At 40.7% G+C, this 17,763-nt stretch overlaps 1 protein-coding gene across 25 annotated transcripts in view; it reads left to right on the top strand.

Moving 5' to 3' along the window:
* LOC310770506 (uncharacterized protein) overlaps nt 1–17,763 on the top strand; it is a 108,221-nt gene that overhangs the window by 73,079 nt on the left and 17,379 nt on the right. For 7 of the 25 annotated variants that reach the window (XR_014552174.1, XR_014552175.1, XM_083631420.1 and 4 more), the window contains 3 exons: nt 1,125–1,164; nt 2,421–2,536; nt 6,519–6,655. Coding sequence is in view for 8 of the 25 variants with exons in the window: in XM_083631420.1 (XP_083487546.1) it covers nt 1,125–1,164; nt 2,421–2,536; nt 6,519–6,610 (248 nt within the window). In the remaining 17 variants the exon portion in view is untranslated. Of the gene's footprint in view, nt 1–1,124; nt 1,183–2,420; nt 2,537–4,473; nt 5,586–5,853; nt 5,872–5,978; nt 5,997–6,518; nt 6,656–8,362; nt 8,620–13,189; nt 13,370–17,763 lie in introns of those variants that run through there. The other 18 variants (XR_014552172.1, XR_014552176.1, XR_014552177.1 and 15 more) reach the window with 9 other exon arrangements.

Here is a 17,763-nt window from a genome sequence, read left to right as displayed (position 1 = left end):
ACTCCAGAAACAACGGAGGAAAGCTTTCATGTATCCAACAGAGGAGAAAAAGAACTCTATTGAGATATATACAGTCTAGAGACTATTGAGATACATACAGTCTATGGACTTGGTTACATCAACATGGACAATAGTAGACTAAATGTGCAAATGACTAACTGGGCATTCTAATTAAAAAGTGATGCTAAAAGGATCAGATTAGGTAAGGAAACCAAGTGACATTCATTGAGTGTCACAAACAACAAGGAAAATTAAGACTGCCCACTAGCATACATGTATGTAAATCCAGGTTGAGAGGTATCTGTGGCCCTTCAGATGTGAACATGAACTCCCATAAGGCCCAGTCAGCATAGCCAGTGGTTGGTGCTGATGGGAGGTGGAGTCCAACTACGTCTGGAGAACCAGAAGTTCCCCATGCCTAATGTAAAGAAATGATCAAGCTGCAGATTTGTATACGTCAAAAAGGAACATCTGCGCTCATTTCTGAAGTCAGGATTTGTTTCTGCTCTAAAATTATCTGGGTACATTTTATTTACACAAGTCTATGGCAAGTTTTGAACTTGGAGTGCTTTGTGCTTTTCAAAAGCTCTGGGCTATTTTCAAACAGACAGTTTGTACAGATTAAAATGAATTTATCAGCCCAATAAATTATGAATAAATCACCGCTCCCTCGCAATAACCAACAATACCAGCTTGTCATCTCTTGGTATAAATGAAAAAAATCCAGAATATTGAAGGCAGAGGGAGAAAAGGAACGTTTTGTTTTTTAAAAATGCTTAACAATAAAAAGTAGAAAACTGTGTCCTGTTTTTGAAAGGATATCCCTTGTGCTGACAGTCTTCCATGGCTTGATCTTGCTGGTGTCAAGTCAAGAGAGAGGCAGACAGGCCAAAGAAAACTCTGCAGAGATTGTATTTTAAGCAGGTCACCAAGTTTTTTGATTAAAAGAAAAGCTGTGAAACTTATCCAGATGAGATACCGAATCTTTGTTTATGTTCCACAAAGATAAAACTAAAATCTAACTCTCAGCAATAAGAAAAAGCCAGGAAGGTAAAAACTTCTTTATATTTTTTTTAAAAAAGTTTTTTGTGACAGCTCCCCCCCCTTTTTTTTCTTTTTGACAGTTGCCTGTGGAAAGCAGACGGAAGTGATCCTAACCTTGAGGTAAACTCCCTGGGCAGGGTAGGATTGCTTTTAAAGCCTCTTGTCCTGTTGGGGCACCATGCTGCCAGTGAGGTAATAACCATGCGCCCATGGGAGGTCTGGACTCTGCTTGCCTAAGGAGGAACATGAAATGGTACTGGAGGGCCTGGGGGGAAGGTTAAGCCAGAATTCTGGGCTCTCTCAGGGTTCAGCCCGACACCTGATAGTGGTGGAACATTTTGCTACTAAAATAAGTGGTATTAGTAAAAACTGGGTTCAAAGGAAGTCCCAGACAACTGCTGTGCCCTTCCCATAGGAGACACAGTCCCTAGGGGCCGTGGAGGCTTCGGCCCCCATAATAAAATATTTGAGGGGGTCAGGCCCATACAAAGTTGATGGGCATTCCCATTCAAATGGTGTGTGTGTGCATTGTGTCATGTGATCGATTATGCAGGGCTGGTCTTACCTGGACCCCCCTGAAATATTTTATTCAATATTGTACCTGTGCTCCTTACTCTCTATTCCCACTGGCGAAATAAATAATCACATCCTGACCAGCTCTGCAGCCAGTTATAACACACCTTGAAAGGTATATAATGGCATCTTCCCTATTGACTTTGGGGCATCTCTTAAAGACTTTTATGCCCCTAGGCCTATGCAGCTGCTTTAAGTTAATGCTTAGCCAATCATTTTAGTGATTATTATGTATTGTTCTTACAATGTTGCATGTCTTACATTATATCTTGCTGTGTACTGCCTTACTGTTTTATATGAATTAGTGGTATAGACACATTTTTAAAAAACAAGCAAGCAAGCAAGCAAATTCCTTGGCCCAGGAAGTGTGCAGGGTTAGCTGTTGACATTTTCTGAGGCAAAGGACAAGATGGTGTCCCCTCCCCTCCCATGTACAGAAGTCAGTTCAACAGGTAGTTGACTCTTAGGGCTTGTCCGCACCAGAACAAAATGTGGACCCCCCTCCCCAGTCCAATGATGTCTAGGACCTTTCCCAGTTTATATATGTGGTTTTCCAAATTTGAAATTTCCAACCATGGGGGGGGCACATTTAAATGGGAGTAAGTCCAGGGTAATGCTCAGATGGGAAGGGGCCTCATGTGGACCTGACTACGTGAATGGGGAAACAGTCCACAATCACACATTTGTACCAAGCCATGGTTTGTCTTAGTGTGATGTATAAGCCAGGCCAAAGTTTCTGTAACATGAGTGGCGGTCCCCAAAAACTGCTTTACATTTTCTTAGATTTCTAATGATCATTGCAGGACCAAATTCACCGATCGGTTTAGAGATAACGCCAAACACAGCTGGAAAGAATTCTCTGCACAATTGGCTTCAGATGAACTCCAAACAGGAGGACTGCAAGCAAGCAGTCTTGTGGGTAACACTCTGTCTACCAGGAAACTATAATTTTATGAGAGGAAGCAGTTTCCTTTTGGCTTAGCGTCAAATGACTTGTTCCATTCAAGATGCTAATGATGCCGCTTCCAAGGAAGAGTGTCGCCCGCCTGCCCTCCACCACAGCACACCCATTCCTAAAAATTCCAGTACTCCGGACACTTCAATTGATCTAAGATACATAAGCCACACATACGGCACACAAAGGGCAAATCTGAGACTTCTGTGGGGCCTAGTGCAAGCAAGAAGGAGGAGCTTCCCAGTGTAGACATTTAGGCTGCTAGAAACCTGTGGCACCTATCACCTGGAAGGCTGGGCAGGCTCTCGCCTCCTTTGGTTTGGAGTTATGTGAGGGTGGTGTGTGTGTGTGTGTGTACAGAGGCTAATATGGTGGTGTTGGCTGATTGTTTGCTGCCTGGCAAGTTGCCAGTGGGAAGTGATATCTGTGTCTGTGGGTGGTCCGCCTGAGCAGAGCATTCAGCTTGGGGAAGAGCTGCGAAAGGTACAAAGGAGCTTATGGGAGCTCCCCTGGATCCTCACTTGTCAGTGCAATTGACAAGATGAGAGATAAGGAGACTGTGAGCCCAGTAGGAGCATACTTAAGGAGTGTATCTCCCTAAAAGCACCTCTGAATAAACATCTCTGCAAGTCTCCCTCTGCTTTATGTTAAATGATATGCTGATTGCTTCTGTATACTTGCCAACCGTTATGGAAAAATATTTGGCAGGGCACCTGAGATTGGAATTATGTGTAAGATTTTCTAGCATTCACATTGGCCTAGTTCTCTGGTAAGGTCAGGCGGCATGCTTGGAGCTCAGGTGACTGCACACCACACACACAGTCACACTGTACATAGCAAACGTGTGAGGGGGCAATGAGAACAACCCTAATTCAGACAGCACCACTTGTTTTTCTCTTCAACCTCCATAGATTGGAGGGTGATTGAAGGTGTGTTCACACATTACTCTGAACACAAGCACAAGCTGTCTCTTCACAGGTAGAAGTGTTTGTGTGGAAAAGTGTACACTTGTTGATTTGTACAGCTCAGCTACTACCTACAGAGACTGTACCCTGACTGAATGCTACATGTGAGTAACTGTATGAGTGTACAGATCTACAACTTGTTTACACAGACGCCTTGATTGTACTCTCATGAAATGTAACATGTGAACACCCTTTATGTGAAGCACGGAGCCTCCTGTAGGCACCTTTTTGAATCTTTTTCAAGAGAGATTTTACCTGGGAATGGCCACTTTCCGCCACTCTTGTTTTATAGCCCTGTTCAAGCATGAAACCCCCTTGCAGTTTCAATTGTGTGCAGGAGAGACTGAGAGTGCATTCTCTGGCCCCTCCCTTTCTGTTGGATCCACCTGGTCCCACCTTTCACCTCCTTAGATCTCTATACAATTTAGATTGTGCTGGATACTGAAATGGCTTTTACTCTTGGGTGAATAAACTTTAGGGATTTCGAAGCCATTGTGTACTGATTCGTTTCCAGAGCCTTGCCTGCCAAGTTAAAAAAAATAAAAATGAACAGAACTACAAGGAAAGAGTGTTGTTGAATTGCAATTATTAGGTTATGGTGGTTCGGGCTGGTTAGCACCTTCATAAAAAGAAGCTATGGGCAATTAAACAATTGCAAGGCACAGCTGCAACACACAACTTTTAAAAAGGAGAGAGCGCTGCCTCAGATTCAGGAAGTCAGGCAGGCAGCTCAGAGAACTAAAGCCTAAATAGTAAAACATATATTGCCTATACAGATTATGTACAAAAACATTACAGAGATATCCATGATGTACAAACTCTGATAAGAAAATCAGCCTAGAAAATGTTGCACAAAACGAAAATGAAAATGCATGGAGAAGATTTATTGCTCTTTTGCAAATGGGTAGCTGATCACTTCCCCCATTTCTTTTGTAGGATTTCATTAGATGCCAAATGTCCTGTGCAACCTCAGCAATTGACATCAAATGCCATATGAAGCCTGGGGATCTATCTATGGAAACTGCATGCGCCGATGTGCATCATTGTTCACCCTGCTCTTTCCTGGCACAGTACAGAACAAGTACTTCTTGCTCAGGAAGAATTTGTGTAGCACATTCTCTCTTGAACAAGATTATGATGCTATTACCCTGTTTATAAGCAGAGTTGATAGCTAGCAAATTAAGATACTTGAATCATCAGTAGGAAAGCTACAGTATTGGGCAGCTATGTACTCAAATGCGCATATTCACTGTGATCCAACTGAGGCCATATGGATAGCTATAAGGATTCACTGTGTGCAGAATTCCTGATTCCAGAAAGGCTTGTCCAGCAACCACAGCCTGGGTGTGCACAACAGGCAGATTACTGGCAATAACACAAACCATATATTCAGAGGTAGGAGGGTAGAATGTGGGGAGAGAAGATTGGATTAAAGTTATTTTCCTCCACCCAAACAATGGATTTATGTTTCCAATAACCTACCTTGCACTGCTAGACATCACTGCTGCTCAGGCATATGGTTGTAGTAGGACCATTATCCATCTTTCTGTTAAATAAAGCAGGCCCAAATTCCAGTAACTTCAAGTAATAAATGGCTACAGTCATTCTACATGTCTTATCTGGCCAGCTAAGTGGTGAACAGATGATCATGAGACAGTAAGACTAGAAATTATGACTTTTTAGTTCAATCAATAAAATATTCACTTTGACAGAGACCTATTTTGATTTAATAAATGATTTCTGTGAGGCTATATAAACTAGATATTTTGATGATGGTGATGATACAGGGGGAATGTGACATAGTGTGTGGAGAACACTAGATTGGAATGCTCCATACACAGTTCGGCAAGGCTTTCAAAAGAGATTTATTTAAATTAAAAATTAAATTCTGTTGGCATGCCTTCAGATATTAGACAACATTTGAATGTACTTGGCTTCCATATCAGTGCACTATACTAGGCGGTCTTATTCTGCATATTCTATTCTGCACATTAAAACCAAGACAGATATTGTTAAAAAGTATTTCAGCAGTTGTTCTTAATAGAAGTTCTTCCAGTCATTTTAGAAAGCAGCACACAGAAAGAGAAAGTTGTCATTCTTATTTTTCCTATTATTATTATTATTATTATTATTATTATTATTATTATTATTATTACTAAAACCATTATCTTTGCAATCCATGAGTGAAGATTAAGCAGCGAGAGGACTGACCCTGATCTTCACTGTATGTTCATTGCTTAAAGGACATTGGCAGGAAATGGTCAGCCTGAGGACACAATGAAAGGAAACAAACGCAGCAGAAAAAGTTTCACTGATAACATGTGATCGGAGCTGGTGAGCAGCTTCAGCCGGTCATCCAGCTATTCAGGCCAAAGTCTCAAAAGCACAGTGCTGACTCCAACAAGAATGTGTCAGAAAAGCATGTGCAGGGCTGGTGAATGACACCTGACACACGGCAGGTGGGCGGGGAGGGAGGGAAAATGCTTTTTGCAAATTACCATATTGTGCAATGCACTTCTTGTTTAATCAGTCAACGTCCATTTGAGAATGCTTCTTTTGGAATGAATTGAAAGGTGGCCGTGTGTCAACAGCAATAATATATGCTCTGTGAAAGATGGAATGATAGATATAGTGGGTGCTCAGCAAAAACAACCATTCATTCCATCTTTTTGTATCTTAGCAGTTGAAAATACACTATGCTAGGAATCAGCTGCTTGCTTGAAGATATCCATACAGACTTTTCACCCTGTATAGGGTGTCCAGTTCTTGTAAGGCTTGCTGAGCCAATCGGAAGAGGTAATAGAACAAGCAATATTCTCTGTAGCATGCTCAACCTTGGTCCTTTTCTACAGTACAGGCCTCACAAAGAGAGCGGGGAGGGGGAGAGAGAGAAAGGAAGAGAGCGCACGATTGTATAGGGACCTCCAGACTAAGCATGAGGAAACTAAGTGGCTTTCTGGATGTTCTTTGACTTCCATCAGGCCCAGCCATCAGCCAATGGTCAGAGATGATGGAAATTGCAGTTCAAAAACATCGGAAAGGCCACACCCCTGATGTCCGACTTGTGGTTTAACAGACAGAATTGCACCACCACCTATGACCTACTCGCTTGAGAAATGTAAGTCCCATATTTCTACTGGTGGTATTTTCTTAGCATAAGCAGAAGAGGCCAACATTAGTTTAAAGTATTTATACGCCTCTCTTTAGCTGAAGAGACCCCTACAAACATCAGTCATGGTCTAAGAGTGGATAAAAGACTCACACTAGATCCCAGGGAAAGCACTGAAAAGCATTCGTGACTTGTATAATTACTATACAGTCATTCCTCGGGTTGCGAACGTGATCCGTGCAGGAGACAGCCTGAAGCAGCCTGAAGCGCTGCATCTGCACACACGCATGATGCGATTCGGTGCTTCTGCGCATGCACATTATGTCATTTTGTGTTTCTGCGCATGCGCAAGCGCCGAAACCCAGAAGTGACCTGTTCCAGTACTTCCGGGTTCGGCGCAGTCTGCAACCTGAAAACGTGCAACCCGTAGCATTCGTAACCCGAGGTATGACTGTATAAAGAGCCATGTCAGGATATATGTACACAAATCAGGGAGCCAAAATATAAAGACTTTAAACAATGGGAACCAAAGAAGCTAAACGACAGCATGAATCTTCAAATTTTTCATAACAGACAGGGCCTATAAGGGGTATGGAAAGGGACCTGTGTTACAATTTTTACCTGGCACAGATAAATGATGCTTTGCTAATGGGTATCTGGTTCGCCACTGAGACTAATAGGATGCTCAATGAAATGGATCCGACATCTGATCCAGCTTCCAATTCTTAGGCATGTTCACACATTACATTCAACTGGGTTAGGGGAGAAATTCAATTCACATTTAAAGGTGAACTTACTAATTTGCATTTTACAAAACAACACACAAACTGAAAGATGCAAAAAGTTGTGCTGCTCTGAAGTTTGCAATGCACTTCTCCAGCCAAGTATTATTTACCAAAAAAAATCATACAGTGTGGCTGTAGATTCATATATTAGTGAAAATAACACACAAACCCCCATTGTATTATGGGGAAATGCTTTTCAAAAATGTATATATCAGGATAAATTCCATACGAGAATGTGTAAGGAGATTTGCACTAAAATGCTGATGAACAAAGCTTTAAAAAATGGATTGCAAATTAATGTGGAGAACCTCAGATTGGAAAAATGAGAAACTGTGAGAAGGCAAAATTGACTCCAACATATTCACTCAATCCTACATTCAAAGAATGTACAACACAGTAGATGAGCTATACAAATTAACAACTGTAATAATAATAATAATAATAATAATAATAATAATAATAATAATAATATTTATACCCCGCCCAGCCACTCTGGGCAGCTTACAGCTTACACATAAAAACATAGTAAAATGTCAAACTTTAAAAACTTCCCAATACACCGCTGCCTTCAGATGCCTTCTAAAAGTTGCACAGTTCTTTATCTCCTTGATATCTAATAGGAGGGCGTTCTACAGGGAGGGTGCCACTACTGAGAAGGCCCTCTGCCTAGTGTAAACTCTTTCAAACACCTTCACATGTGCAAAGACACTCTGTGTTCAGAGTAATGTGTGAAGAAGCAATTTAAGAGACATTACATGAGTGAAAAACACCTTTTACATGTGGAAGAGCACTTTGGGGTCCAACAAATAGTTTTTTTTCTCTCATTGAGAGCGAGGGCGTCCAGTATTGATGTGAAATCACTACATATTATTCTTTTGAAGAGCTCTAACTTTTTCTGTTGTTTTTTCCCCACCTTTCAAAATGCTGCCAGGGATAACATGCTTTCTAGTTAATACGTAATAAAAAGTACAATGCCTTTCATATAATCATCCAGGAAAAACAGGATTTGGGTCGGTTAATTTCAAACAGGCTTCAGTGGCCTTTCCAGCTGGCAATGGCACCAGTATCAAAACGCCTGGCAGAGCTATCAGTCTTCAGATGTGATGGTACGATCAAATTATGAAGGAATGAGAGACAATACAGAGGAGAAGTCAATACTTTATTGCATCCTTGTCATGGTTTGAAAGCTGGATTCGCACCAAAATGATTTCCGTATCTTGATCACAGTTCTGGCACTGCTCTTTTTGACTGCCAAACACTCAGAACTCCTCTGTCCTAAAATGTTGGAATCATGGAAGGCTGAGCTTTCAAATATAAACTTAATGGGGCTTAGCCATCATCCTACATTGGGGGTACTAAAAAGCAGTGGGCAGTAGCTACGATCCTCCCAAATTGAAGTAATGAATCTGGTCACTTCATTAGTGGATCTAAAATCTACTTTCCCTATGTGGTTGTGGCTGGTGTGTGTGTGTTTATTTGAAAGAACCCTGCATTTGCAAAACGCCACCTAAATATATTATGAGTAAAGTGTTTTGCAAAATTTTGGCAAGGTCTGAAGCGTTAAAAGGGAAATCTGGCTTTGGAATTGTGTAGCACAGGGATAGATAATGTGATGCCCTGCAGAGGCTGTTTGGCTCCAACTCCCATCAGCCCCAGTCAGCATGGCCAGCAGCTAGGAATGCTGGGAGCTGGAGTCTACCAACATCTGCAGCACAGCTACCTTTGGCTTAGCAAAAGAAAAAGAAGGAAACAACACAAAAAGCAACGGAAATACTTCATTTTGGCTGTCAGACTTCGCAAGGAGGAGCGGATTTCCAAAACTGAGTCGACATTGGCGTTATAAAATTGGAGGTGAAGCTCAAAGTTTATGTTCTAAGTGTGATAACTCTCAACATATCGAATGCCAGTTGCTTCTGCTTGGAGGCCAGCATGGGAGACTATAGCCGTATAAGGGCACCTCACATCTCCTGGCAACCACGTTGTTAAGGACAGATTACTTTTGTACAGTATGAAATTATGAAAGGAGAAAGAGTGAGAAAGCATATTTTTAAAAGGCAATTATAAATGAACAGAGGGCACCACTGTCATGTTGCACTTTCCTTGTGTACATTGCTTTTTTAGGCTGGGGAGTGCTTCTGACATTACAAAGTGAAATAACAAATTCCCTCTTTTATTGTTTATTGAAAAGAGTCTTGCCTTTCTTTCCCCCTCTGGAACAAAACTCCCACGTTCCTTCAGACACTAACAAGGACACCATGGGCGTAGCTAGGATTTTTGTTATGGGGGGCAGGCCTTTTGTTGGGGGGGCAGAACCTCAGTTAGCTATGTATTTTTATTGATTTTTATTGATTTAGGGGGGCAGCTGCCCCTCTCTGCCCCCCTCGCAGCTATGCCCAAGAAGGACACTGCATCGACCCACTTGTGGATGGGCTCTAGCTCAGTGGCAGAGCATCGATTTGCATGCTAGAAGGTCCTAGGGAAGAGAGGGTGCCCTGCACCACCTTTATATTTTAAAGAAGAACCATAGTTCAGTGGTAGGGTATTGGCTTTGCATGCAGAAGGTCCCAGGAGGTTCGATTCCTACTATATCCAGGTAGGACTGGGAATATCCCCATCCTGAATCCTGAAGATTCGGTGCCAGTCCATGTGGACAATACTGAACTAGATTCACCAGTGGGCCTGACTCAGTTTAATGCAGTTTCCTATGTTCCCATGTTTCCTCTCAAAAGGATTTCTAGGAGACACTCAACTGTGTTGAAAGATGGGCTTAGTCATCTAGGACATGTTTCATAGGCTCTAAACAGTCCATCTGTGTTTATTGAAAGTTTGTTGGGTGGGCAAGCTGCCTCTTCATGTTGAGGCAAACTCCTCGGCTTTCAACCCAGTATTCCCATTTACTCCGAAACCTACAAGTTACAACTGAGTAACTGGCTACTTTTCGATGAAGAATGAAGGGAAAGAGCTTCCAGGCCGAGTGTGACTTTGCCAGCCCAGCTTCCTTCTGGAATATTCATTTTCCGTAAGGAATGAAGTGCCGTGGCACTGAAATTCACTCTTTCTCTCCCCCCTCTGTTGTAATTTTGGCTTTTTAAAAATAATGCAGAAAATAATATACATTTCAAGGGAGTTAACCTTTGGTCCTCACCCTTTTTCTGCCAAGTCGACCAACCATTGGTAGTTTAGTTGGACTGACTTATGTGGAAAAAGAATGAAAAAGCTTTGAATTCCAAGCTTTGAGACACTCAAACACAGTACTTCATGTACTGGATGAAGCCATACTGGACAAGGTGAATGAGGAAATAAGTAGTGATGGGTGAACTCCCTTTCTTACAGTATTGACTTTGTCAGTATGAGCTTTTTTAGAACATGTCGTGTGTGTGCACCTTTTCATCTTGCCGTCTTGCCTCTCTTCCCAAAACAACCATATCCAGGAACAAAAACCACATCAAACATTTGTATGAAATAGACAGAAGTGACTCAAATAGAGTAGACATTTGCCAAAGAAAAGGCTTTAGTTGGGTGGTCTGGACATGTCAATAACAGCAATCAGTGAACGTTCCACTGAGAAGAATATTAAAGAAATTCTGCAAGCGCACTTACTGGCATTGTAGTTCATATTTCATTTCACAACAATCAGTGAGATTATCGGTGAGGTTAAGGGGTTTAAACTTTTGCACATATGCCTACAAAGCAGCTGGCTTTGGGTGCCGATTGGCTGTATGCCAACTGCACATGCGCAGAATTGCATCCTGCTTTCTTTGCTGACGAAGAAACCTTGTAATTAAAAACATTCGCAGCATTGTTACAAATGAGTGCTAGAAATAGTTATTAGTATACTTCATTTGCACTGCAATTGAATATACCCACGCACCAGGAATAAGCCCTATTGAATTTAACAGGACTCCTGATTAATATGTAGGATTGCTGTGTTAATACTTAAATTAGATGTTCATCTTATAAGACCCAGAGTCTTATAAGTTTAAGCTACAGGTTTGATGAACAATGGGTTGGATCCAGTGCAGACCTTTTGTAAGTGGATTCCCACATAAGTGGGAAGGCAGTTTTTGCTGATTTTCCTTCCTGAGATCTCCTCCTTCCCCTCCCATGCTATTCCGCAGAATCCCTGAGCTAGAGCAGAGGGCTGCAGAGAGAAATGGCATCGGAAACTCCCACCTCCACCTGCCCATCCTTCCATGAGTAGATCTTTGGTCCATCAGTAGATCTAGCCCAAGTGCGTTTGATATAAAAACATCTAGTATGATAGACAATCCATGGAGGTCAAAATGCATTGCATTTCTTTCTCTTCTCAAATTGCCTATTTTCTGGTTTTACATCTGAAATTCAGATTTTCCTTTAATTCTTTAAGTTATAGCCACTGTCTCAGATCTTATGGGGTATGAGATCTTACTCAGCCCTCAGTGGAATAGAAGCAGACATTGACTTTATAACTTTTTACAAATGTTTAAAATCCTGTTGTCTTCCATACAATTCCCCCAAAACTAGTCAATTTCAAAGAAAGAGGAAGAGACATCATCTTCCTATGAGCAAAGGTTTGGATCAGAGGACTTCCTTTTAATTTCTGACTATTGTCCTCATATTTCATTCCTTTTTGTCATGAAAACAACATCTTCCTAGATCCTTCTTTAGACAGAAAGGAAACATGTTGGAAACATTATTAACGTGACCTAACATAAACTCCTTATTTAAACAGAAAATCCAAATAAGATTTTACCATAGGGGAGAATTTTCTGATTTAATGTGTTTTTACAAGCACTTGAGAGGAAGAAAAAATAAAAATGATCAAGTAAACAAGATAAAAAGGCTGAGCTTTGGGACATTATCTAAAGGCAGCAAGCAATGTAGAAGAAATGTTTGGAAAAATTATCAGAATTATGTTTTCTTTCTTTACTGGGGGGAGGGGGAATGCAGGGAAAATGAAAATGAAAAAGCACAACCCAGTAAAATGTACAGCCAAAATGAAGAATAGTTTAGGACTTGAAAGGAAAAGAAAATGAGATACAAAAATATATAACTATGTTCCACATGGTAAAATTAGGGTAGCATATGTAGTACCGTACTACTACAGCCTCCCTTCACTCAAAACGTATGCTATCTCAAGCAGTTTACAGCAAATAGGCGAGTTATAGATTAGGGCTAATTTGAACCAGAATCCCCAAAATTATCTGTGTTATGGAGAAGTTAAACAAACGGCATATATATTTGTGTATGTATGTATTAAAAGCCGTGTCTACTGTAGATTTCCATCACCTCCCAGGATTCTCCTGCCCCATATCTTATTTTTATTGTCAAAGTACAGGTCAGTCAAAATATAGTTAAATGTAATTAAATACAAAAGGGGAGGAGATAATGTATACTGTAAATAGTCATTCTCATGATTTGTGAATCATAGCTAATTCATTCATATATGAATATATATATAAGCACTTGGCTGAAACTTGTGGAATAGATTTATTTATATTATAGAATGTGATCCTGTTGAGATGGCCATTCTATAATGTTTATGGATTACTTCTGCAAATATAATCATATGCACAAGAAGTGTACTATATGATGGAGTGATTTTTTTTAGAAGTGCCAATCCCAAAGAGTCCATAGGAGATGTTGTCTCATGCATGTTGGCAAGATGACAAGCCACACATGTGTGGAAATGACTAATTAGCAAAGGGACATGGGAATCTGATATTGCCCCCATGGGTAGAGACATGTCATGGAAAGGCCTGGGTGTTCTTAAGTACAGAGGAAATAGCGCCACCCGCCTGCCCCAGCGGTCAAGGGTCATGAAAAAATGAAGACAGTTCCTCAGGTACACCTTTATTTCACACATTGGTGGCAGTCCCGACAAAAAGAATTAAAAGACCCAAATCTAGAAGCATCTGTTGTTCAAATTCTCACTTCTAAATAAACCAGTCAGTCCAGAGAGTGCTTCTTCTATTGCTTTACAAGGCAGAGAACTGCTCAGCCGGAATGATTTTTGCTTTTGCATTTTTGTTGCCATGGTGGGAAGGAAGAGGCAGATACCAATAAATGGGATTTAAACAGGCAGCAGTAAATGGGATTCAAACAGGCTTCATTGAAGGGACACAGCATATATCAGGGGTCAGCAAACTTTTTCAGCAGGGGGCCAGTCCACTGTCCCTCAGACCTTGTGGGGGCCTCAACTATATTTTGGGGAAAAAAATAATGAACGAATTCCTGTGCCCCACAAATAACCCAGAGATGCATTTTAAATAAAATTACACATTCTGCTCATGTAAAAACACACTGATTCCTAGACCGTCCATGGGCCAGATTTAGAAGGCGATTGGGCCGGATCCAGCCCCTGGGCCTTAGTTTGCCTACCCATGGCATATATGCATGGGCGTATGAGCATGAGCATGAGCACATTGTTCTCACACTGACACTGATTCACAAAGCTTGACATTAATAAGAACACTGCAGTGAAAACTGCTTATTCAAGTATGTGATCCATGCTATCTCTATTCACTGAAGCTGAGTCCAGATTAAGACCCCCGTCCTGTACTTTACTTAGCTGGGAACAGTGCTGTTAAACTAAACAAAATTTGAATGAGATCGCACTGTCAGTCTGTTGAAATGAGTGGGACGAGCTATTCATGCCTTAAGTCCCATTGGTTTCAGTATAAACTGGATTCCACTAAGAGGCTGCAGGCCTAACCCTATTTACGTGTAACCTAGCCACAATGGCTATGTTCTGCCTCTACTGTCAGAGGCAATAGCAGTTGCTGGGAACCACAGGAAGAGGGAATGCTATTGCAGTCAGCTTCTGCTTGTGATAGCTATGTGAACAGTGTGGGGGGCTAGACGGAACCTATTCTATTTTTTTACCATTCCAATCACTTCTGGAGCAGATCTGGAAATCATTGGGGATTGAGGGTGTGTGTGTGTGTGTGTGTGTGTGCTTGAAGAGAGAAAGCCTTCCGCTCAAAGAGCCACTGCTCTTGTTGTGCTTTCTTTATCCAAGGTCAGACAACCTGCTTGGAAACTTGAGCTTCCCCGCATTTATCTGACTCCTGCACATGTCAGCTTTATTTACATGTGTTATGGTTATAGCTGCCAAGCAGTGTAATTTTAATCATCCTTTACACTTGACAGAGAGCAGAAACATTATTCAAATATTCAGATAGAATATCATTTCATATAAATAAATGGCCTACAGATTCAGAAGGAATATATAGCTAACATATCCTAGAATGTAACAAAACAAAAAAAGCTGTATGTTTATTTTGAATTCTTGATCTTGATCTCTGGCTTTAGCCATTGCTTTTGGGGGAAAACCACCATAATATTACCTATCAAAAGTTTCAGTGCAATGTGATGTTACAGAAAATGCAACTATATTGGCCACCTTCAGGCCACGGGAAAAGTGAAATGCTAATTATTTGACCTTTCCTTTAACAAAACAGAAAGAGTCAAACTATGTGATCAATTACAGATAGGTAGCCGTGTTGGTCTGCCATAGTCAAAACAAAATTTTTTTCCCCTTCCAGTAGCACCTTAAAGACCAACTAAGTTAGTTCTTGGTATGAGCTTTCGTGTGCATGCACACTTCTTCAGATACACTGAAAGTGTATTCTTCAGTGTATCTGAAGAAGTGTGCATGCACACGAAAGCTCATACCAAGAACTAACTTAGTTGGTCTTTAAGGTGCTATGTGATCAATATAATTCTTTCTCTTCAAGCTTCTCTCTCCTGCAATATTACTTAATAGTGTATTCATTTCACACATATATTTCCCCCTCTAGGGTAAAAATTCGGAGTAAGTCTGAACTACACACCATTTTCAGGGAACATTTTATTCAGAGTTAACAAACTGTCGTTGCTGTTTTAGTTTTTGTTGTGATCGTTTCTTTGTCAGCATCGTCTTCATCTCCTTATGCCTCACCCTTCCTCTCATGAGAGACCAGGATGACTAACCATGAAAATGCAGCTTTAAAAATGAAAGTGGAAAATGCTGTCCCCACTTTTTTGGATAATTTTTATTATGGCTGTAGAAACAGACCTGTTCCTTTAAAGGTATACTGGTGTTTCAAGCTCTTTTAAACAATTTCATTTGCTGTTGGTGAACTATCTCACAGTCAGATATGATTGGTTGGCATAGTGATGTCTCCTAGATCGGTCCAAAAGCCTTGAATTGTTCAGACCACCCTTATGACTAATCCAATAAGGATTGTCCTCATTCGCAGTTGTCCGTTTGCCCTCAGGGATGTGCCTAAATGGCAGGTGTTGGGGAAACATTGGCACTAAATAGGCTTTAAAAAGTTTGTTATTGAGGCAATAGGGGAAATTGTCAGTTATCTTTTCTCCCTGACATAAAAAGTATCCTAAACAGATTCAGAAGGGTAGAGTACTGACATAAATTCGTAATTAAATACCAGAATCTATATTCAGAAAAAACAAAAAATAGAGTTCTGAAGGTAGCATAATCTTAACAACACTTACATAAATATATGTTTAATCTAAACTGCGTTACTTTTTTCTTAAGTAGCAGTCTGAAACAGCAGCAGACATTTCAATCCACCTGCCACTGCGAGGTTAACAGTGTATTTGGATTTACTAATAGGAAGAGCAGCTTTTCATTTTCTGGATCAAAACCAAATTTTGCGTTTCAGCAAAGAAGATTTTCCCCATGAGAAATGAACTAATACCATATATATTACAATCACTTTCAAGGATACCTATCCTCAATTACAGTGCTGCAGAGAAGTACAAACACATGTAAGTCTCTCAGAATAAAACAGGAATAGAAATCCATCACATTGCTCTTTATAATCTCACAGAAATGAACATCCCTGCTTGCTTCTACAATAAGTAAAGCACACAAGATTACTGAGATGCATCACAGCGTAAAGGGTGATATATTTTATTTCAGTGGGTTGGAGTTGAGCCTGCCCAAATGTCTGCCATGGGGCTTTCATAGGCAGCTCTATGTGTGGAACTGTGAGCCAACAATATGTGTAGAATTACACAAAGCGGAGCTTGAATTGAGCTTTGAATTTAGAGTCCCCCAGCCCCATTTTCCTCCCCAACCCGATCATCATGTTGGCACGTAATCTACCATGAATCAGGACAGTACAATCTGAGTCTATTCAGATAGGGCATAAGAACCAGGATAGAGCAGGAACCAACAAAGTTAGTAGGAATTGATTGGACCAACAAAACATATAACACAGATTCAACTCTTTATGCTCCCCCCCCTTTCTCACACACACACTCATGAAACACACAATATATTCAACCACAGAAGCATAAAATAACATTCTAGCTAATAACTTTCCCTATAGCAGATTTAAACAGGATTGTCTACAATAACTTGCAGAAGTATTTCTCAGCAAAATTATTTTATTCCAAGGCTAGGCACAAATTCAGGAAGAAAGTAATAGGCACTTCTGTTCATAGAAAATAATATTCAGCAAACACCCAGCTGAAAACATCCAGCCAGTTGAAACTATTCCTTATGAAAATGTGGTTTTTTTACCCAGTGATGTCATAATCCTATGTGAGTGGGCCTCTGCATCATAGAAACAACTAATACATGAGGGGGAGGCCTACAGCAAATGGGTGAATGTGTGCAAAATCAGGGTAATTTTTGTAAAGAAATGAAAGAATGCTTTTATAACGTTGGAAGACTAAGTAATGATGGGGAAGGGGAGCTTCATATGAGATTTGCCCAGGCTCTCTCTGGGAAAAGTCTTGTCTCTTTTTAATAAGAACTTGATCCCTTTTTCAAAAAAAGAAAGAAAGCAGCGGGTGGCAGAATAATTTCTTTGCCTGAAACAAGTCTTGCCCCCAAGGTTCTTATGAATTTCTTCACCCCACTGAAGATTGTGGGGGTGTTTCTCGCCACTTCTCACAATCACACACCCAGCTCTGATGAATATGCTGGGAAAGTTTTTATGGAACATACGACATAGCACAACCTCCAGACCTTGAGCATGTTGGTGGTTTGTGCACCCATTCCAGCTCCACAATATTGTTGAAATGCAGCAGCCAGAAATGTGCATAATATTTTAAATGTGGTTTCTCACCATAGATTTGTATACAGGCATTTCGATAATGGCAATTTCATTTGTGATCCCTTTCCTAGCGATTCTTAGCTTTTCCACAGCTGCTGCTGCACACTGAGTCTGCATTTCATTGATTTCACCGCCCTGACCTCAATATCTCTTTCCTAGTAAGTCACCGCTAGCTTAGTAGTTTGTTTCCCTTGATGTGCATCACTTTACACTGAAATATGGATGAAATTTTGTGAAAATCTCTGTATTGAGTCCATCCACGTATATTTTCTTGTTCCCA

The sequence above is a fragment of the Podarcis filfolensis genome, assembly GCF_964270895.1.
Source record: "Podarcis filfolensis genome assembly, chromosome: 9".
NCBI lineage: Eukaryota > Metazoa > Chordata > Lepidosauria > Squamata > Lacertidae > Podarcis > Podarcis filfolensis.
This window is presented reverse-complemented; position numbering and strand designations above follow the sequence as displayed.